The sequence below is a fragment of the Erythranthe guttata genome, chromosome 12 (genome assembly GCF_056151865.1).
Source record: "Erythranthe guttata isolate IM_541 chromosome 12, IM_541, whole genome shotgun sequence".
Classification (NCBI taxonomy): Eukaryota; Viridiplantae; Streptophyta; class Magnoliopsida; order Lamiales; family Phrymaceae; genus Erythranthe; species Erythranthe guttata.
Window position 1 is genome coordinate 16,348,029 of NC_142544.1, and position 23,027 is coordinate 16,371,055.

The following is a 23,027-nucleotide window of genomic DNA, read 5'->3' on the forward strand; positions in this document are numbered from 1 at the left end:
AAAATAAATATGGATAACCCTATTGCTTTATCAATGACGTGGCCCCATCTCTATTTTTAGGCTATTTCTCATCAATTAAATTTTCTCATTTTGGTTTTTTATTAATAAATTATTTGTCCAACCAAAAAAGCTACTATAGGACTATACTACCCCTTTTTGTTACATTTTGCTACACGTGTCCCTTCCAAACACCAAAATCATAACCTTTTATTGCTAGGTCAAATCATATTGTATATGTGCAAGTGTGACATTATTATTAACCTCAATAAATCAAAGAGATTAGATGACATGTTACTTAAATTTGTAGCCTCAATAAATCATGTGTTGGGTTTGCATTTGCTTGTTGTTTTACTTTGGTGGAGGAGTTTAAAAATGTAGTGTTTTAAATTAATTATATATTTTCCAAAAAATAAAAAATGGATGAGAAATTAAAAATATTAGGTGAATTAGGTGAATTTTAAGAATTTGTAAAAATGACCTCTTTTTATAGTTAGAATCGACCCTGACTAGGTGACTGTGAATTGAGTGTACTAAAATAATTGAATAAACTAACTATGCCATATAAATATCGTGAAATCAAAAACTTTTACTTCAAATCAAATCTTTCCATCCAAATACAAATACAGCTCTGATTCGATACTATGTTGAGATCCTGTGTTTGTCTAATTGATGATGATATATAGTTTATGCAGCATTGTGATTAATTCATCACTTATTTTAGTATTAAAAGAATAACTCAATCACGTGGATGGCAAAAAAAAAAAAGAAAAAAAAGAATTAAATGATTAATTAAAATTGTGGCAATTAGACACAAATGGGCTACGTAAGACTTACTAATATGATAATTACCATGGCCTCAACTACCTATCCTAGTTGCTACCTAGGCTTCTCGAAAGAAATTTTGTTCCTTCAAAGTCTTTAATACATTATTATAAAGTTTAAAAAATATTATAATTTACTCAATAATGAAACATCATAATCACTAGTTGTTCCTCAATAGTATATGTCTACTTATTAGATATGTTTGCTTGTGCCTAGGGGTGGAAATTTGAATGGAATTTTCGAATTCCGCTAATTCCGATCAAAAAATATCTGAATTTGGAACCGTATTTTTCAATTCGATTTCCGAAATTCCGATTTTCGATTATTCCGAAATTATTGGAATGGAAATTGGAATAGTATATAAAAGGGCTAAATACAGTTTGCACCCTTAACGTTTAGGGTTGGTAACACTTACCCCCTTAAAGTTACAAATGTAACACTTACCCCCCTCATTAATGAATTTAATGATAAAACTTTGACTTTGAATGATGTGGCATTTTTTCTTCCCAAATTATCCTACTAGCTATTATATTGATGCATATATAATAATATATTTTCAATAATATTTCAAAAACTAAATCTTATAAAATATAATTATTATTAAAAAAATATTTTGATTTATGTTTAACTCCACATTTTAATTACTATAGACCTTAATATAAATAAAAATCTCAATATTTTAAAAAATATATAAAATATGTTAAACATTTGCAAGAAAAAAAAAATTCAAGACTTAAATGTCCAATTTTTTTATACTAATTATTGATTTGAAAATTTATTTCAGTTACTTAAATTTCAATAAAAAAATATTTAAATATTTAGACGTTTAAATTATAATTTCTTATTAACTTTTGAATACATTTTGTGATTCTCAGAGTAAAAAGTGAGATGATTATATTAGAGTCATATACGCATTAAAATAACTATATAAACTATAAAATCATAATTAAAATTTGTTAGCTACAACACAAGGTAAAACAAAAATGAAACTAAAATTCAATTTTTTTCATTCGTAAATTTACAATATTAAAATAATAAAATTAAGTTTTTGCAAAATTGCCGAATGTTTTATTATTACATATTCATTATTTATATAATGGCTAGAAGGACAATTTGGGAAGAAAAAATACCACATCATTCAAAGTCAAAGTTTTACCTTTAAATTCATTAATGAGGGGGATAAGTGTTACATTTATAACTTTAAGTGGGTAAGTGTTACCACCCCAATACTTTAAGGGTGGAAACTGTATTTAGCCCTATATAAAATTATCGGAAATTCCGATTTTCGATCCGGTTTTAATTCCGAATATTTCTATGGTTTTTGAAAATATATAATATAATTTTATGATATATTTGTAATTCGATAATATAACTTATGTTATATTTTATATGAAAAAAAATAAATATCAAAGGTACATGTAAATTAAAACCTTAGAAAAGATTAAGGAATATAAAAAACTTTGTGTTGCATTGTTTCTTTATAAAAAAATATATGTTTCAATTTGTTGTTACGACATGTGTTTTTATTCATTGGGTTTTGTCGAACTCACTTTTAGATTTTCTTGCATTTTCATGCAATTTTTTTAAAAAAATAGAAAAAATAAACTGAAAATTTCCAGGAAATCCGAATTTGGAACAAAATATTATTAAACTAATGGAATTTCCAAAATTTCTGAAATTCCGCCGATTCCGAGGCATTCCGAAATCGGAATGAATATTTGAATTCCGATTTTTTTGGAACAGAAATTGGAACACATTTTTTACTTTGGAAAAAAATTGAAAATTTTCCGAAAAAGTCATTTCCGAACTATTCCGTCCGATTTCCACCATTACTTGTGCCGGTCTAATGGGCCTATAATTGCCGGTCTAATGGGCCTATAATTTCTTAACTTATTGGGCCATGAACCCAATATTGAAGACCATTACAATTGAGGACAAATCACTTTCAAATAAGGTTTGGGCCCGATAATTATAATCAAGTAACTTCAGCCTAACCAACTCGGTATACATAAAGATTACAATTCATTTGTTAAGGTACATTTAATATTCGAATAAGACAACTGCTCGTATTCTCTCTACGACTTTTATAATCCACACACCTGACTTGAGCGTCGAAGGAGTTTCCGCCGGATTAACTCCCGCCCTAGTTTACGTGTTCTTTGATCGAAGGTATCTCAGGCTCATCAAACTCGTGAGCCAATGATCCATTTCGCTCTTCTAGCTCATCATACTTCAACTACATCAGGTAATCTAATTCTAGCATCTTTGATATGTTTTTTCAATTAACCGATTCCCATAAAAACGCTAAATATTTTTTTTCCAAAATATCATATTCATATTCATATGCATTTTAGGAATTCGATCAATTACTTATACACTTGAAACTGAAATAGATAACCTAGTGATTGAAACAAATCAGTATGTGTCAATTGATCCATATTCGATTCCCTTTACTAACGGTCACCATGTGGAGTTTGTTGCACATTTCAAAATACCTCTCAATTTTATTTTCAAAATAAAATCAAAATCACTACCAAAAAACAGGGCTTTTGTGACAGATATGTTGTGACAGTCTAAATCCGTCACCATTAACGACCGAATGAGTGACAAATATGTGACCGAATGTACTAAAGAAATGAAGAATTTTTTTATGACCAATATGTGACGAATCGGTGATGGATTTTGTGACAATCGAAACTCAGTCACATTTCTGTCACAAATCTTCTAACGGAAATTGGTTATGTCACAAATACGTCACAAACTTTTTATGAATGTACGAATTTGATTAATGTTGGTCACAGATCCATCACAATACCATGTCCGTCCCAAATCCGTCACATACATTTCGGTCACAAGGCCGTCACCGTTTAAATTTTGTCATTAATCTGCCATTGTGTTTATCCTGCCAGAAGTCATCACATACATTTCAGACACAAATCCATCACAGTTTATGTTTCGTCATTAATCTGTCACTATGCTTATTGTTGTGTTACTTATTATTTTAAATTTAGTAAATTCCCTTTAATGCTGCACTAATATGAATAAATTGAACATATATGTTTCTTCATTTTTTTTCTTCTTCAAAATTATGACATAAAATAAATACATGATATGATAAAATATAAATAAAAAGTAATATAACAATTTAAATTATTACTTAAATATTATGTATTAATATTAATGTACTTGAATGTTACTTTGTTTCTAAATTGACAGTATTACTTATTTTTATAGTTTCGTACTATACTACTAAAAAATAAAACTATATTATTTTTTTCTTATGTTTATATTTTGTTTCGTGAAAATATATAAAAAAAAATTAAAATATCACACCCACAATAAAAGAAATTGATAACATACAATTATCAAATTAAGTTTTAATTATACTCCATATTCTAATAACAATTGATTAACCCCCAAGGCCCACTAATGGGGTTGAGGCCCACTAGTCCCACTACATAACTCAAAGAACATCGGGCATTACAAAACAACACAGTACTCCCACACACTCACACATTCGCGCTACAATTAGGGCTTGGGGGTGGGTTTTGCAATTCGATTTTCTCAACTCTAACATTAGATTTTCAGGATTTTGTGGTGGCGTAATTGATTTCTACTACCAGGCAACAACACATCCTCAACGGCGTAATCGATTTTTGTTGTTTCTTAGGCAACAACACGTCGGCGACGGCGAACCATCGTCATAGTAAGATCTGCTATACCTTTTTATGTTTATTGGGTGATTCGTTTATAGGTACCTCTTTTTTTTTTTTTTTAAATTTCCGATTGATGTTTGAACTAATGTTGTTTGTGGGATATTTTAGTTGGAGGCATCTACAAATCAGTAATTGAATTACAGGGTACCAATGTGCAGTTTACCGTCAGAGATCTTTTGTCGTGTTTTTCACATTAAGCTACAGGTATAGCTTCTATGTTTTATACATTTCAGTTCAGAGAATGATAATATATTTTTTGATTGACAAAAGTCATTCAACTACTGAAAATTTAGGTATTCTATTGAGTAGTTGGGCGAAGCGGAAGTATTTTATAAGGTAAATGTTTCATCTTTAATACTCCGTAGACAATCTTTGCTCCTTGAAAGGGATTTTGTTTAAGTGTATCAACCAATAAGCTTGTTTATTGTTCTCTAATTAACTATTTGATCAGAATGTCATTATGCTATGTTCTTTATTTATATGTAGTACTAACGACTCATCCTACTCGGTCCATTTTTTTAAGTCTTTGCTGAAGAACACTGTCGTTTATTCCCTTTATTTTGATCAATGATGAATGATTTGATTAAGGTGTACATTTTTAAACGATGGACGATTTTTGTACGTAATTATAACTAGATGATGTCAAATAAAATATGTTAGATGTTATAATTATTTGGACCTTGAGGCCCGATGCATTTAAATTGCTGCAAAGAAGCTCTGCACCTTCTGTTTCTTTTCCCTCTACACACGTGTACATTAAAATACTTATAGTACAAGTTTTTTTTATCGTTGTTGTTTTAATTTTATATGGAATTATTTGATTTTTTTTTTTCGTTGCAGGATATTCAAAACGAAAACTAGTACATAGAAGCTACTGGAACTGGTATATGTATGCGACTCAAGATTCAATCATCTCAAAAACCATGGAAATGGTTGCTTGAGGGTAAGATTGAATAATTTTACTTCTAGAATCAAGAGAACAATACGACACAATCCTTGTACACAAGCACAACACCATCTCAATCGATTCCTTAAGTGATTATGTAATAGATTTCTCTATGTATGTCCTGGTTATGTTCGTATGATGCAGTAAATTACTTTTATTTTGAACTTTTCAGTAGAAGTAATTTTCTTTTGGTGATTTGTTTCATGATAATTAAGTTGGACTTGGTTTAATTTTAATCTCCTCCTTTTTGTGTTAGATATTCAGACGCAGTTCAGATTATTCATAGAGTGATGCAGATGTGGGACTATTGTTCGGCATGGACCATATGCTACCCCGATACGAGATGAAATTGTCAAATTTGAAAGATAGTCAAAATTCAACTGTTGAGTGATCAAGGTATGTGATGGATAGAAAGGTAGAATATGATTTCACGGCCTGCGGATGTTGGAAGCAAAAGAGTTGGGCGAAAAAGATGGCAGCGACTGAAAAAAGATGGAACATAAATGATTGTAGAACACAAAAGAGAACAATGTTTTGTAATAAGATATTAATTGTGGCTTGTCATTCGTAGTACAGTTTTAGCTGTTTTAGCTGCAGATATAGAAATATTGTAAAAGAAATGATATTTTGTTTTAAGATCATTGACACTTCGTGGTATTTTGTTGTTTCTGCGTTACATTTTTTTTTTGGTTTGAATGAAATTTTAAAAATATTTGGAATACAATGTCTAAAATATATTATACGAAAAAAAATATTAATATAATTGTCATTTTAATATTATTTGTGGAATTGTGACGAAAACTTCTGACGTGTTTGTGACAGCTTGACTGATATTGTGACTAAAAATTTGTGACAAATGTATGTGACAGATTCTTTGTGACAGTATATATGACGGATGAATGATGACAGATTAATGACGAGGATAAATTGTTTGTGACAGAGTCCGTCACAAAATATGAGGGCGTTGACCAGCATATTTGTGACACGATAATTTTTCGTTGTGACTGAATTTTTCGTCACATTATTGTGACGGATTGAAATTATCTGTCACCAAATAATTTAGTGACGAGGCCTTTTCTTACGGAACCATTCAGTCACACATCCGTCACAAAACACCATTTGTGACAGATTTTCATCAATTTAGTGTCAAAATTGGCTGTCACAAAAGCCCATTTTTTTGGTAGTGAATCTTTCAACGCCTTCATACATGATTTGCATGTTACAATAAAAAAAATTTCTTACTCTATCTCAAATTATTCTCGCAAAATACATATTCTCTCACTACTTTTCCTTTTTGAAAAACCCGTATAATTAGTTTGCGTAAGCTTCTTTTAGAGTAAATTTAAACCGATAAATGAAACCGAACCAAAAATGAAACTGAAGAGTGAATCGAAAAATCGAACGAACCCAAAAAAAATAATTGCCTAACATAAAGAAATTTTTAATTTTTTTTTTTTTGAAATTCGACTGTAACAATACGTGTTCGATTTCGGGCAAAATCGAACGGTATCGGTCATATTTGTAGATCTAGAATTAAACAATATAGTTGGATGAGTGGTGAGTGGGCACTTGAATTATTAAATTTGGTGAGGAGAGCGAAACAAGACAACGTTGGCGGGTTGACGAGGCTGACTCATTAATAAACACGTGGCATCTCCTTATTGATCCCATAACTACAAGACACCTGTCGGTTACCGCCTGCTGCGTTGCGCGGCGGACACGCGTCGCTTCTTTGGATAAAGGGCCATTCTCTCTCTCTCTCTCTCTCTCTCTCTTATTCAGCACCCTTTGTGCTATCATGGACCCGACTTCACCCTATTCCTGTGCACCCCCATCCACCCACAACTTTTCGTTGACTTTTTATAAGACTCGGAATATATTGACAAAAATAAAATAATTGGATAGTATTTATTTTATAAAATATTTTAGTGATTAAATTTTAACTTTCTCATATAACATAAATTTAAGCATCGAAAACAAATTATTGATCATGTCATAATTGTTATTAAATTGAAAACATTATAATTTATTTTTAAGCACATATCTAAAGTTGTATTGTATATTCATTGGCAAGTTGAATAATAAAGTTTTAATTTAGATAAAATATTAAATAGAAAAAGGAAAAGGAAAAGAAGAAAGATATTCAATTAAATTTATTTTTGAGTTAAAGCACAATTTGCAATGAAAACAAACAGTATTCCCTAAATGTGGTTCAACATTACAATGAATATATTTCCTTCAAGAATTCGGATTGTCATTCAATATCAAAGGTTATCGTTTTCCACGGATTTGTGTCGTAGCTTCCTTTCAACCAACGCTTTTGTGTTGTTGGTAATTGCTAACTCGCATTTTTTGTATTGATATTGGTGAAGTGTAGTAATTTACTCAGTGATTGAAATGCGATTTTGAAGTGTTAGAAGCAGCAAATGTGCATTCTATTGATAATATTTTGCTGTTAATTCCTTATTACCTTACTCACGTGTTTGTTATGGTATGATTCCATTAGAATATGTAACCCTGCAACGCACGGGTACAATTACTAGTTAACTAAAATCGAGGATAATTAAATTTATATATTTATTCAATATATTCATATTGTTTTCTTGCATTTGATATTTGGATAATTCATAATTGTCAAATATCTAATTCTACGAAGACATAACACACTTTTCCAATGAAGTAAGAATGTTGGAGTTGGACCATTTCATTCTTTTGGAATGAATCATTGACTTTTAGGTGTACTCCCATAAAAATCATGATAATAATGAACCCTAGAATCAAAGGCGGGTGTAAAAGTGCACCCCACACGAGCCCATGAGCTCGACCACAGGGTAGCAGTACCCCCATATTACTAACACTTTCTATTAGAACACTTTCGTTAGGGACACCACCAAAAAGGGCCAATTCAGTCAGACCCACGTGTCGATATCCTCTCTCTCTTACTTCTGACACTTGTTCTTTTCCACTAATACCCCTCCCTCTACTCCCACCAATTCGCTCCCATCAAGGTTATTTTCGTCATTTCATATCCCCCACCATCCACCCCCCCTCCCAGGCTCCACCGTCTTCTTTTCCTCTTCTGTTTGGTTTTTGCTTCACACACACACACACACACACACACACACAAGACAGGCCATCACACGCTCTCTCTCTCTCTCTCTCTCTCCTTTGCTTCTCTCTCCTTTTTCTATTTTGGGCCAATTTTATTGATTTCTATTGAAATATTTCCCATTTAGGACACAGCCAATTTTTTTTTTCTCTTGCCCAGCTCTAATTGTTTTTCGATTTTTTGATTTTAGCCTTCTTAATCTTGGTGCTTCCTCTTCCTCCATCTGTTTTAAAAATTTTGTTGCAAGAATCTGTGGATTTCCCGAAAATAAAAATCCAATCTTGGGACCAATTATTTCATACCTCTGTAATATGCAGTTAAAAATCAGATTCTTGCATCTGGGCTTGTCTGAATCAGATCATGGCGTGCTCCAACAACAAGCACACACACACCGCTGCAAGTTGAGTTAAGGCCACACTTACCTACAGTAAGCACTCTTTTTCTATGGGGGATGGTGAAGGCAGCAAGAACATTTCAAGAACACCGGGAATGGAGAATCTCTCCTTGGGCATTTCGTCGAACATGTCGTCTGCGTCAAGGGACCTGCTGAAGAGATTCATGGGCGTCGCTGCCGTCAAAGTGGAGGCGGCGGAGGACGACGAGGAGGAAGGAATCGAGTTGAATCTCGGGCTATCCTTGGGGGGGAGATTCGGTGTCGACAAGTACACGAAACTGTCGAGATCCTCCTCCATAGCTAGCTGCTTGCCGGTGGTTCGGGACGACAGCGATGCGGCGGCGGCGGCGCCGCCGCCCGCGGCGGCGTACGCGGGTTTGTCGAGAAGCTCGTCGCTGCCGGTGGAGACGGAGGAGGAGTGGCGGAAGAGGAAGGAGCTGCAGACGCTGAGGAGGATGGAGGCGAAGCGGAGGCGGTCGGAGAAACAGAGGAATTCGAAGAGTTCCGATAAAGAAGGCGGAAGCTTGAGTTTGGAGGAGAAGAAGGAAATTGAGATGAATTTGAGGGGTAGGTTGGAGAGAGAGAAGTCTTCTTCTCTCTCATCTGTGAAGCGACCCGGTTCGTCGTCTGGCGGGTCGCAATTCGGGTCGTGGGCCGCGGCTGCTGCTGCGGCTAATCAGGCCATTATCAGAAGTGGGATTGATGCGGCGATGGCGAAAGGGAAGGGTAGTTGTGTAAATGTTGGGAAGATGCAGGGACTGCTACGGAAACAAGCTTCGATTGGATCTGTCGAATCGAAAGGGGGGAGTTCGTCTACTGTCTCGGATTTGGAGAGTAAAACTCTACAAGGTACTATGATTATTCGAGTTCTTATCGCATTTTCCGAGTTCTTAGAATAATTAAAATGATCGTCGATTGTTGAGATTCGGAACTTATGTCGATTATTGGATTATATTCAACCTTGCTTTTTAGGTTTTTAGTAAATATTAATCATGATTAGTATGTAATGAGTATTGTCAAATCTATCTGCAATTCACATTAGCTTCTAGAAGCATAGGAGAAGTAACTTAAACAGTAGCAGTTGGCCAAGTAGAAGAAAAGTTTTATATGTCCGTCTCTCGTAATTATCCACGCGTAAAGCTAAGAGAAGAAATTAGGTTAGGGTGTGAAAGATTTTGGCGAAAAACTAGGGCATTAATTGAGTAGCTGCTTTCTAACTCAAGAAGTGTTTATGTCGACTCTCTATTTGAATTATACATACATGGCACGTATAAAAATTTTCAGGATCGAGTGGCGAAGTGAGCCCCGCGAGCATCCAATCCATGCAAGAATCGGCCAATCTGGACACTCGATCCTCGACAACAAATGCAAGAGGGAATACGAGTAAAGCGGCGGGGCCCGACAAAGATAGTAGTACCCCAAAGAAGCCGGAAGCTTCTAGAACACGAGGGAAAGAAATCGGAACGAACTCATTGGAGGAGATGCCATGTGTCTTCACGAAAGGAGACGGACCCAATGGGAGAAGGGTGGAGGGTATACTGTACAGATACGGTAAAGGTGAAGAAGTGAGAATAATGTGCGTTTGCCACGGAAGCTTCCATTCGCCCGCCGAGTTTGTGAGGCACGCAGGTGGGACCGACGTGGATAATCCGCTCAAGCATATTGTTGTGAACCCTAACTCTTCTTCCATGGTGTAAGTGCATGAAGAAAGATGAAGTGGGATGAAATTAATGAGAGTTACTTTTTTTTTTTCTTTACGAAACTTATTTATGCTCGTGTTTTCACGAGGGTTATTTTAGAAGGTTAAGCAATTAATTAATAGTTTTTTTTTTTAAATGAATTTTTAAGATTGCATTGATTAACTTGTGGAGGATCGAGTTTTTTAGGCCGGGAATTTGTTCGTTGAGCAGAATATAGCTTATATAGACATATTATTGCTGGTTTAATTGTTCTGAGATATCGATGATGCTCGAAAATTTGTCCCGAAGACTCGGTAATGGTTTTTAGTATATTAACTCGAGTTCTTAGTCATGATGCGAGTTTTATTAGCTCAATATTGTGTTCCGTGCGCTTGAATGTGTGCAAATAGTGGAGAAGGAACTCATTTTGTTTATATTGATTGATTGAATCATAACAAATTTGAGCTTTACATAATTGTGAAATTCTTAAATCAAGTAATATGTTTTTTTAAGTTTTCGAGTCTACCATTGCGTCGAAATATGCAGATTTCACGTCTTCATCAAAAAGCGAAATATGCGGATTTCACGTCTTCATCAAAAAGCGTTTAAGACCTGAAATTCATAACAAATTTGAACTCAAGGTGTTATATATTAGAGACTAAACTTCAACCTCTTAAATTAAATTTTAGAGAAGGATTAAACGATTAGTCTTTCATCCATGGCAATTTATGTTGAAATAGAAAAAAATGTATCAATAAGATGTAAGTTTGGTAATCTTGACTGTAGAAAATAAATAATAAAAAATTAAAATACAAATTCGACTCTGCTGGGGATCGAACCCAGAGTCTCTGGTTTCGTAGACCAGCGCCTTATCCATTGGGCCACAGAGTCAACTTGTTTAAGTAATCCTGCATAACCTTAATACCGATTATATCGTCAAAAGAGTCAATCAATTATTAAAAAAATTAACGACTCTGCTGGGGATCGAACCCAGAATCTCTGGTTTCGTAGACCAGCGCCTTATCCATTGGGCCACAGAGTCAATTTGTTTATCTAATTCTGAAACACTTTAATAGAAATTCTTACTCAAAAGTATTGACTTAAGAAAAATCATAACAACAGGGCCCTACCGGGTTCGAACCGGTGACCTCTTGATCTGCAGTCAAATGCTCTACCACTGAGCTAAGGACCCTAACTGTTAATTGATTTCGTAACAATTTATTTAATTATGTATTATTCTTCGAAAATATGACTTTGAGAATAATTGGCAAAGGAATTTAATCACTCACTATACTCATCGGAGATATCCATTCTCAAATTATGTTGGCAAATTCTGAGCCTGTTTAGAATTCACAACAGGGGTTGGTGAAGAAGGCAATCGAGCAATAAGGGGCACAACAATTGCTAGTGAGATCAAATTATTCGACCAAAATTGGTAAACATTATACTCACTACGACAACTATACTTGGTGTTCGTAAAAAAATTGTTTTAAAACTTAAATTGTATACAAGTGATCCACAGTATATATTGAATACAATAAATACTATAATTTCATGATATGGTGTGTTTGAAGTCGCAATATTTATGTTATGCAGAATTAGAAGTATTTATTTTGTGCAGAAATTCTATAATAATTATGAATAAAATGCGCTAAAAAGTTATTGAAATTGTATACACATGAAGTCGATTTTTTTTCGTTGGGAATTTCGGAACTACATATGGTACATATTATTTATTACAATTTTAAGTATTCTGATTGTGTGTTGATACAAATAGTTATCATATTTCAAATATATTTATTATTGAATTTCCTATTTAGTTGTTACCATATTTTTTTAGATATATATATTTCATTCATTATAATATTTAACATAATAAATATTATAATTTTAAAAACAATGAATAATGTTATTTCATTATGTTTAACACATTTTTTTTAAGTTTTCATGTCTATTATTGATTGCATACAAGCAATGAATAATGTGCAAATGTATGCGCTATCAAACACCATTTTGATAACTAAGTTTCACGTTTCGAGTGCATTGCACGTGATAGTTGGTAGCGTTTTGATCGTCTAACGTGTCACTTTTTTATCGATTCTTTTATTTTGTTCGTGCACTAATTAAATCAAACCGAATTAATGGACGTTATTTTTATTTTTCGGAAACAAATAAAAGAAACTATTTTTAGAACATAAATAAATTCAAATGCAACAGTTTCTTGAATACAAAATTGTCATCCTCAAAATGATGGATGATACTAAAAAAGATTCCAAAACTGTAGTTCACTTTATTACAACAATCAATACCTCAAAAAAAAATTAAAAAAAAAATCTTTTAATTTCCTCACATCTTATGAGGTGCAGGCACTAATGAAGCTGTTCGAGCCGCTGCACAATCTGATCCATCGTCGGCCTCGCATCGAGCACAACGACGGTGCACAATAGCGCCACATGCAGTATCTTTACGAGCTTGTCCTGCGGGCCCGATTCCCACAAGCCCTGGAAGAAAATATCCTCGGGCCGATCCTCCTTGAGCAGCAATCCCGCCCACGAAACGATGTTGAACCCGTCCTCGTGCATATAAAACGACGGATCCAAAGCCCGTTTATCCGACATCAGCTCCAGCAACACCACGCCGTAGCTATAAACATCCGCCTTGTTCGTTATCCTCCCGGTCAGCGCATACTCGGGCGCGATATACCCGTAAGTCCCCGCCACACGGGTAGTCGCATGCGTCGCATTGGTCGGAAGGCTCCTCGACAAGCCGAAATCCGACAGGTAGGCGTTGTTATCGTTATCCAATAAGATATTGCTCGGCTTGATATCTCGGTGGAGAACACTAGGGCTACAGTGTTCGTGCAGGTAGGAGATCGCGTACGCTACGTGGAGGGCTATCTTGTGGAGCACGCTCCAGTCGAACGCCCGCCTCGCGCGATCTCTTATGAACCGGTCCAAATTACCCCCGGGAAGGTAATTGTAGATAAGGAACATTTCATCTCGGTTGGCGTAGTAACCGATTAGGGTTATGAGGTGTGGATGTTTAATTCTGCCGAGGATGCTGACCTCGGCGATAAACTGTGGGGCCCCCTGGTTGCGTTGGGCGGTGAGTTTCTTGACGGCGACTGTGGTCCCCGGTGCGATGTCGGCGCGGTAGATCGATCCGAACCCTCCGTTCCCGATGCAGTTCCTACGGTGGAAGTTCTGTGTGGCTTGAATGATGATGTCGTACGTTAGAGGTACGCCGATGTCATTGAAAAGTGTGACTCGCTTCGTGCGCTGAGGTGGCGGCGCGGAGGATTCTGAAGCGGTTGTTGTCGGCGTTTTCTTGCAGAAACAGAACACGGCTAGGAAACCTAGGAGGATTGACAGGGCGGAGAATATGGTAATTGCGCACCCCGCTATGAGGAAGTACATCGCTCGTGTTCGGCCGTTGGAGTTTGATTGTGCAGTTTTTGATCGGTTGGGGTGCGGTTTTTTCGGTTTTTTGTCACCGCTTTGGTGCTGATGTGGCTGTTCTTGTAGTTGCTGTGAGAAGAATGACACGTAAGCCGAAGATGGTGTAGCGCGTGAAGAGGCAAGCTCGTTTTGCGTTTGGTGGCAGATATTTGTGGTATTGAAGTTTTGGATTGGCTTCGATAACAAGTTCCCGCTAATAACGAACGTTTCCATGCACGGAAAATGAAGATTTTCGTCCGACTTTCGGCTCAACCGGTTGTAGCTCAGGTTAAGATATCGGAGATTATTGCATCTATTAAATGCATTGAAAATATCACCGGTGAATGAGTTCTGAGCTAAGTTCACCATTGTTAAGCTCTCACATTTTCCCCAATTGCTCGGGAAATCGCCTTCGAAACCGGCAAGTGGGGCCCACAAAATCTCCAATTTCGCAAGGTTCGTGATCTCTTCCGGGATGGAACCCTCGAACAAATTCGACTCATTCAATGCTGCGACGGAATATCCTCCACGTGGACCCCGCCTTCTAGAAGGAACACTAAAGTGGTCGACCCCGCTCGAGAGGACAAGAACCGACAAATTCTTGCACTTGCCTAGATTCGGAGGGAGGGGCCCACGTAAGCCGTTTCTAGAAACATCCAGCACTGCGAGGCTTCGAATCTCTCCAAGCTCGTTAGGGATAGCACCGTGAAATAAATTCGAAGACAACAAAAGTGTCCTCAAACGTGTGCAATTCCCCAAAGCGAGCGGAATTTCCCCGCTCAACAAATTAACCGATAAATCCAAATGCTCGAGATTCCCACAATCGAATCCCAACGAACTCGGAAAAGATCCGACCAACCGATTAAACGACAAATTCAATACACTTAGATTCCTCAAACCGCCAATGAATTCGGGGATGACGTCACCGATCTCATTTCCCGCTAAATTCAAAACCCTCAAACCGTTGCATTCGGACAACGAATGCGGGAACGCGCCGGAGATCTCGTTGAATGCTAAATTAAGAACACTCAATTTTTTCATACCGGAGAATTTATAGCTGGGGAAATCTCCGGCGAAGTTGTTTCCTTCGAGATCGATCACTTCGAGATTTTTCAATCGCCAAATCTCGACGGGAATCTCTCCGGCGAGGTTGTTGTAGGGAAGTGAGAGAATCCTGAGGTGTGTGAGATTCCCCACAGCAGACGAGAGCCTGCCGCCGCTTAATTGTTTCGGATCGGAGCAGTTTCTTTGGATACCGAAAGCATGCAACGAGAACTCGGATTTTTTCGATGAGCAAGAAGCGGAGAGAGAGAAGTTACCTCCGATTTTCAGACAAGAAACCCTGTTGTCTGAATCGCAGGAAACACCGTACCAGGAGCAGTGGTGGCCGGAGGCGGCGTTCCAGGTGGTGAGGATTCCATGTGGGTCGGAGAGTGATTTCTTGATCTCCAAAAGGGCCGTCTTTTCATCGGAAAATTGACCGGAGACTGATGATAGAATGCAGAAGAAAACAAGAAACGAAAGCAAATCCATTCTTTCTTAATCTTTTTTACAGACCAAGAAACACGAAACCCTGAAAGTAAAATAAATATATATATAAATTATTAAAATAAAAAAAATTAATTCCTTCTTCTTCTTCTTCATGATGAATCTTGTAAACTGAAAGAGAAATGACAGAAAACAGAAAACAGAAAGCAAAACGAAGAAGAAAAAACAAAAGCAAAATCAAGAATTCTTTAATCTCAAAACAATCAAGAATGCTTTTTTATTAACAATTTATTAAAAATGAATAAATAAAAATAGATTAAGATTTGTTGTTCTTACGAATTAAGCAGAAAAAAGAGCTCTGTGCGTTTGTTCTTCGTCTGCAGATATTTTTTTTATTTCCTTTTCTGGGCTTACTGCTGCACTGCTGTATGAGTATGAATTCTGCGAAAACAATCTTCTCCGCAGGCGCATTTTAACGTGAGGAGCGTGGGACCCACGCGTGGGTCCCGCATTGGCGAAATCAGCACGACAAACAGGCGGGCATTTGTTGGAATCGGAACGGGGGTTTTGATTTTTGAAGTCATCCCGTCTGTCGGGTCCACGTGGCACGACAAAGATACTGTCCACGTGGACCAATTGCCCGGGGTGTAACGGCTGATTTAGGTTTCAAATTGGGGATCCCACTCCAGAACGACGCCGTTTTTAGGAACTGGGATTTTTAGCAATGTTTGAAGGATGGTGTAATTTTTTTTGTGCTTCAAATCTTGCGATGGATTCATTAAAAAAAAAAAAAAAAAAAAAAAAAAAAAAAATTGTGGAGATTGTGGTTTGATTATTACAGAGATTTCATTTTTTTTTAATGGAAGGTGAAATCATTGCAGCATTTATTTTATTTTTTTTCTTCTTTTTTCAATTTTCGAAATTTGACAGCATTTGATTACAAATATTTTAAAGATGAAATATTTACATAGATGATTATGATTATCCCAAGATTTTATTTTAAATTTTCAAGAATTGCATTTTGTTTGGATGATGATGAAAATTATAGTGTCATGAAATTTTGTAACTTTACAAATTTGTTCCGGTTCCGGATTGATATACCTAAATGGGCCGGCCCAATGGACCCTCAAATTTATCTACTCAATAGGCCCACTACACGAAAGGCCAAATACCTTCAAAGTAAGGCTTGGGCCCAACAAAGTAAGCCCAACCCAATCACCGATATATAAATAGGTGTTTTACTCATTTGTAAAGGTACGTTCTAATTATTCACAATCAATCCCGAGTTTTATTCTCTCTACTATCTCTACGATCCGTACATCTGACTTGAGCGTCGGAGGGGTTTCCGCCGGATCAACCCCCGGCTTAGTTCACGTGTGCTCATTTTGGAGGGACTTCAGGATCACCGAGTTGACTAGCTACTGATCAGCTTTGCTCTCCCAGCTCGTTTTCTATACTACTCCGGTGAGCTATATTATAGCATCATCACGGAGATTTCAGAAAATCGAAAATTTTCGAATCCAAAAATTCACAATTGGAATAGTTTTCGGAAATTTAATTGGAAATATTCGTAACTTAATTGAAATTTTTCAAAAATTTCAAAAACATCATAACTCAATTATAAACATTTTTTTTATGAATTACCAATATTTCCAATTAAATTTCCGAAAACTATCAAACAAAAACTAATATAGTCCCACTTATTACAGTATATAGTATGTGACTAATTTTTACATACATAATATAAGATAATTATTTAGTAATTTATTTCGAAAATAATAGCCTAATCGGAATCATTTTTCGATATATAATTCCAATTTCAATCAAAAAAATTGAAAAAATCGGAAACCAAAATGAAAATATTTGTTTCAAGGTTAGAAAATGATGGATCGGCGGAATACGGTAGACGCAATAGTATTCGTTGTAAACCATAGAGCGTAACATAGGCCATACCGTATATCCTGTAATTACATGTTTATAATTGTCATGATTACAATACTCTGATATGGGAATCAACTAACCTGCATTGATTTAGACAATGATTTCATGTAAGTAATACATGGGAATCAATTAACCTGCATTTGATTTAGACAATATTTAGTTACTCTTTGGCCTTTGCAAATGAATTTTTTTTTTTTTTTTTTGTGTGCAAAAATAAAAGGTTGTTGCAGTTAAATAAAAAAAAAAAAAAAACAAAGATAGAAGAAAAAAGCCCACGGTGAGGATCGAACTCACGACCTTTCGCTTACGAAGCGAACGCAATACCACTATGCTACGGAGGCAATGTTGATGACAAACATTAGCGTTAAATGTATTTATTGTGTTTTAATGTTCTTATTGTATTGATATGGAAATATTGAGAATTCCAATCCCTTTAATCTTTTGTGCTATTAATTATCATTCATAACATTTTATTTTTTGGAAAAAAAACCTTTTCCATGAACAGTGACCGAAAGAGATGTATATAATTTCTAATGGGAGCATTTTTTTGGCCATTAAACATTTTAGTTTTAGTTTTCCTGATTTCTTCTATAATTATCATTTGCAATTTTTTTTGTTGATTAATATTTGTTTGAAATGGTAATTATTTCTTGCGAATAGCTAATAAATGGCAATATAACAACACTCAGGTGATCTCATTAACTTATTCTTTTTGTTTAGTATATACTTTTTGTTGGGATTTGTATTATCATATCTGTAGGAAAATTGATTCTATTTCGGTAATTTAAATTTCACAACTAATAATTTCAATATTGCATAATTTATTTTTTATGCAACTTAAGTCTCATATATTTTAAATTTTCTTCCTTTTTGCAATGGTACACTAAAATTTAGAAAGAGTTCAGATATAAAAATGAAAAAGGCATGAATTAAAATCATGGCCTATTCTCTCAAAAAAGGCAGAAAAAAAAAGGAAAAAAAAAAAAAAAGAATCAGGGCCTAAGGAGAGAGAGAGAAGCAAACACTGCACGAACAGTATACATTAAGAATATATTTCTATCGTGTAAGAAGTGAAATCTGTGCATACTCAATTCCCAACTGTCATTCAAAAAATTATCATGATGGAATTGTGCTCTAAAAAATATATATCGAGCTCCATTTTCGAATCCGCATGAAATCGTTTTATCATCAGCACAAGGAGCAGGAACAGCAAGAACATGAAGAAGACGAACGAAAAACGCAATTAGGGCAGTGCCGTTTGGAGGAGGGTGTTGACTTTGGTGGTATGGGGCATACTTTATTCGAACTCTTTATCCCACCATCCGTCAATCTGCACAAGTTACTACAGTTTCAACACGACGGTCGTAAAATCAAGAATACTAGGAAACCAAACAAACAAAACACACAAACAACATAGTACGATGCTGTAAAAGGAGAGAGAAACCGTACACATAAGAGGAATCATAACACGATTTTTTCTCCGACTGATGTTTCCAACACAAGCATGAAGGGCACTTACAGCTATTCCACGAAGAGCAGCTACAACTCGGGCGGCACGAGGGGCATTTTCGGCAACAGCTCCAAATTGACGGAAATTTGCAACGACAGCGCGGCCATTTACAGCGGCAACAACCTTTGCAGCTCAAGCAGTTCCTAAAGCACCTTGGCCAGACCAAGCATCTGAACGAGCAAACTGAACATTTGCAACTAAAGCAACTCGGGCATCCACACAGTGGACACCACGAAGATTCCTTCTTTCTGGAACACCACAAAACCATATATTATATTATATTATATTATATGGAAGGTGATAAATGTCGTTTCAATTATACTAATTTGGCCATTTCCAAGATGAATTTGGCAAGACTCGAAGCACAGAACTTGTAGTCCACTGAGTTAGCTTTCTAATCTAACTTGAATCAGCAAGATTGGATGTCGGGTGAGAATGATATGCAGGAATGAATGAATGAACAATGCCTACAACTTTTGATGTTTTTAGTTATCTAAATTTGAAATGTAACTGATTTGTGCATAACTTTATCACCCGGCATCCAATCCAACTGATTCAAGTTGGATTGAAAGATCAAACTCAAAAGGACTACAGGTTCCGTGTTTTGTATCTTGCCATAATCAGACTTGAAAAGGGTCAAAGTTACGTTTGAAGTCGAAATGGTGTTAGTAAAATTTGAAATGACATTTAGCATTTCAGTATATGAAATTACATTCCTCATTAAAATGTTTAGGGAAATAAACATACGAAATTGGACCGTAGACACTCACATTGGCAAAGCGAAAGACGGAATACTAGTTTCACTTTTATCCGAACGAAAGTTGGCACTACGAGAATCCCCCGAATATTCTGTATGCGCCTCAACTTGACTGTTACCCACAGTAGCCTTTGGAACATCGTAGGTTGGTTCGTCTATCCTTCCCGTTTCTCCGGGACCCACATCCACATCAATACTCTTCACCACATCCAAATTCTTGTTCGGTTTCACAACCCCTTTTCTAGTAGGAGACGTTTGTTTCACCTTAACTAACTCGCTCGATCTTTTCGTATCACAATTCGTTAAAACCTCTGTCGATTGGTACAACTCTTGCGACTGGAATAATTCCCAGGGCTTGTAAGATTCCTCTGTTTGACTCAACTCTCCCGACTTCGAAAGTTCTCCCGATTTTTGTAGTTCACCCGATCTATACAAGTCTACACCGATTCTTGAAACATGATCTCTCGAAAAACTATTGTTCCCGATATGAATGCTGAATAAAGAATCGTTGGAGGCGACACTCCACTCCGTTGGAGTAGAGGGTCTGCTGAAAATCGAAGAGGGGATTCTATTAGGATCGTAATCTCCAGGCCTTTCCATCACTTGTACCATAGGTGACAGAGTTGGTGACATGTGCGGCACTAAAGATTCGTACGTGACGTCAGAGAATTGTGAGGTGGATTCCGGGGAGCCGTGTATGGATTCTTCCAGCCTGTAAAGGGCTTCGTTCGAGACATCGAATTTTTCATTTTTGTACTTGGTGCCTGCGTTAGGTTTGGGAATGTCGTTTTTGACTCTGAATTTGGGGAGGGTCTGAGGGTTGAAGAAATTGTCGGAGGAGGAATCGGATGAGGATGAAGAGACTGTATCAGAAGAATCGGAGCTTTTGAGTGTGGTTCGATTTTGATTAGTCTCTGTGTCTTGTCTGCTACTGCTTGCCTGATCTGAAATAACATTTGAAGCAAGATGTGTAAATCCCGCACGGTTGTTGTTAGAAGCAGTAGTGTTTGCACCTCCATAGTCCATAACTGAAGCAACACATAAACATTTAATGAGATAAATATGGAGCAAATGATAATATTACGACCCCACATATGAGTTTTGACGATCAGAGTAAATATAGGAGTTTCGCGAGAAAATGGGATGCCACAAAATCAATTTGACTAATGAACGAAAAATATTCGGAAAATTCAAGAAATACGAGCATTTAGAGTATCTCAGGTGATGATTAAGTTCTGTAACGAAGAAAGTAAACTATTTCATTAAACCACGATTACTGATTACTATTCGACATATTACCCACAATTTAGATGATTAAGTCAATTCACTTTCTTTACCCAAACAAACATGCATATATAAGGATATGCTCTTAATTCTTATCATGCCAACCCACTTTAATTCATAAAATTGTAGACAAAATAGATTTACATGACAAAAGGAAACGATAAATATCGAAGAAAGTAAATCACACCTTAAACAATTTCCTGTATGATAATATCAATTGACTTCTGATCAGAAAACCTAAAATTAGTGTTGCCGGGGCAGTAATTGCAATCATCCTCCACAGGTTTTACCGACCCAATACAAGGACATCAAAGCATCAATTAATTGATCCTACAAAAACCCATAATAAATCATTAAATTCAAATGCTGCAACAAAAAACACGACACAAAATCAAGCCGAGAAAAGGGAACCACAATTACCCTGATCGAATAATTAAATATATAAAAGGTTTAACCCTTGAAAAATATCTTTCTTTTTTCTCGATAAAAAATATCTGGATAATATCCCTATTTTTTTTTCCCCTGCGTTTCTAATTGGTGAAAAAAGAAATCGGAATCGTGAAAAACATTCCGAGCGTAGAAGAAGATGGGTTAGGGTTTTTGAGGGGAATGAATTTGGGCGTGGATTCATTGTTACAGAAAAAAATGGAAGGGAAAGCGGTGCTTTCGGAGTATGATTTCAATTTTCAACGACGACTGATGTAATAAGCTGTATATTGTTGTTGCCTTTGGCTCAATACTTTATGAAATTGAGGGGTAATATAGTCATAACACGTTTAAGAGATTAGTCAAACGTATTTTTAGCGGTTAAAATTTTGAAACCAAAAACTTTAATCGAAATTAAAAAAAAATTTGGGAAAATACATTTTTCATCACTCAAGTTTGCATTGATTTCATATTTCATCCTCATGTTCACGAAAAAATAAATTTGGTCCCTCATATTTTAATAATTTAACGATTTTGGTCATTTTCGTCAATTTACCGTTAATACGTTAGTTAAGACAATGACAGCCACACATTTGATTCCCTTAGTTTTAACGAGATATTAACGGAAATAATTAAAAGTGTTGAGTTTTTGAAACATAAGGGACTAAATATATTTTTGGTGAATATAGGGACTCAAATGTAAAATTAGTGTAAACTTGAAGGATAAAAAATGTATTTTTCCCAAAAAAAAATAATAAATAAGCGCATCTCATTGCTAGTTAATTTTATACCTACGAACTATTAACTAATGTTCCCTTGTTTTTAACACAAAATCGTGACTAAGGATGTAAATCAGACCGATTGTATCAAAATTTATAAAAAAATTGTTTCAAAATCGATTTTTTATATCGGAATCGGCATGTTGAAAAAAATCCGAATTTATTGTCATCTATAATTAAAAAGATACATAACAATATTGTTTAAATTTTAAAATTGGAATCTAATGTGCATAAGAATTTCGTTCGGAGAAAAGAGAAAAGATCAAAAGTGTCGAAGTTCACAATGAAAATTGAAAGGTATTGTTTCAAAATTGCAAACTCTCGATTGGAATCGATGGAATTCCGAAATGCAATTCCAATTTCCATCTCTAGTCGAACTCACATGACTAGACAAATTTGGAATATTGGTCTAATTTTGCGTTTTTACTTGATTTGTCAAAATATAATTGAGTAAACTAGATTTTGTTACATTTAGATTGGCTTAGTCAAATAAGACAATTAAATGATGGGCAAATTACGGCAACACTTGAGTTATAGTTAAATTATGAAATCCCCTCATGTTTGGGTAATTACAGTTACCTCCTCAAATGTGTATTATTTTACGAAAAGACCTCTCCAGAGGTAAATTTAGGAATGTTCGGTAAAACCGAATCGAAATTTCGGTACGCCAACATTTCATTCCGTTTACCGAGTTGAATATATGTTTTGGTTCGGTAAATAACTGAATTACATACAGTTA

At 35.6% G+C, this 23,027-nt stretch overlaps 3 protein-coding genes, 1 long non-coding RNA gene and 4 other non-coding genes across 10 annotated transcripts; 2 read left to right on the forward strand and 6 right to left on the reverse strand.

Moving 5' to 3' along the window:
- The first annotated feature begins 4,276 nt into the window (after nt 1–4,276).
- LOC148766611 (uncharacterized) lies at nt 4,277–5,964 on the forward strand. Of its 2 annotated transcripts, XR_016035099.1 has the most exons (4): nt 4,609–4,742; nt 4,832–4,874; nt 5,379–5,481; nt 5,741–5,964. It is a non-coding gene; the product is annotated as an uncharacterized LOC148766611 (long non-coding RNA). The 2 variants fall into 2 exon arrangements; XR_016035100.1 differs by lacking the exons at nt 4,609–4,742; nt 4,832–4,874 and adding an exon at nt 4,277–4,528.
- Nucleotides 5,965–8,373: 2,409 nt separating this feature from the next.
- Nucleotides 8,374–11,018, forward strand: AFP1 (ABI five binding protein). The gene is made up of 2 exons (XM_012992275.2): nt 8,374–9,836; nt 10,272–11,018. The coding sequence occupies exons 1-2, from the start codon at nt 9,038–9,040 to the stop codon at nt 10,682–10,684; spliced, it is 1,212 nt and encodes a 403-aa protein (XP_012847729.1). The 5' UTR covers nt 8,374–9,037; the 3' UTR covers nt 10,685–11,018.
- Nucleotides 11,019–11,484: 466 nt separating this feature from the next.
- On the reverse strand, nt 11,485–11,557 carry TRNAR-ACG (transfer RNA arginine (anticodon ACG)). The gene has a single exon. It is a non-coding gene; the product is annotated as a tRNA-Arg (tRNA).
- Nucleotides 11,558–11,635: 78 nt separating this feature from the next.
- Nucleotides 11,636–11,708, reverse strand: TRNAR-ACG (transfer RNA arginine (anticodon ACG)). The gene has a single exon. It is a non-coding gene; the product is annotated as a tRNA-Arg (tRNA).
- A 78-nt stretch (nt 11,709–11,786) lies between these two features.
- TRNAC-GCA (transfer RNA cysteine (anticodon GCA)) lies at nt 11,787–11,858 on the reverse strand. Its single transcript has one exon. It is a non-coding gene; the product is annotated as a tRNA-Cys (tRNA).
- Nucleotides 11,859–13,034: 1,176 nt separating this feature from the next.
- On the reverse strand, nt 13,035–15,636 carry LOC105967438 (LRR receptor-like serine/threonine-protein kinase RPK2). Its single transcript, XM_012992032.2, has one exon. It carries the CDS (start codon nt 15,634–15,636, stop codon nt 13,036–13,038), a length of 2,601 nt encoding a protein of 866 aa, XP_012847486.2. The 3' UTR covers nt 13,035.
- A 2,165-nt stretch (nt 15,637–17,801) lies between these two features.
- TRNAT-CGU (transfer RNA threonine (anticodon CGU)) lies at nt 17,802–17,873 on the reverse strand. The gene has a single exon. It is a non-coding gene; the product is annotated as a tRNA-Thr (tRNA).
- A 690-nt stretch (nt 17,874–18,563) lies between these two features.
- On the reverse strand, nt 18,564–21,781 carry LOC105967575 (suppressor SRP40-like protein). Of its 2 annotated transcripts, none has more exons than XM_088826939.1 (5): nt 21,504–21,781; nt 21,271–21,413; nt 19,813–20,827; nt 19,052–19,290; nt 18,564–18,862 (listed from the first exon to the last, which is right to left on the reverse strand). In XM_088826939.1, exons 3-5 carry the CDS (start codon nt 20,823–20,825, stop codon nt 18,858–18,860), a joined length of 1,257 nt encoding a protein of 418 aa, XP_088683065.1. In that variant the 5' UTR covers nt 20,826–20,827; nt 21,271–21,413; nt 21,504–21,781; the 3' UTR covers nt 18,564–18,857. The 2 variants fall into 2 exon arrangements, with proteins under 2 accessions (XP_088683065.1, XP_088683064.1); XM_088826938.1 differs by having other exon boundaries at nt 18,982–19,290.
- Between the last annotated feature and the right edge of the window lie 1,246 nt (nt 21,782–23,027).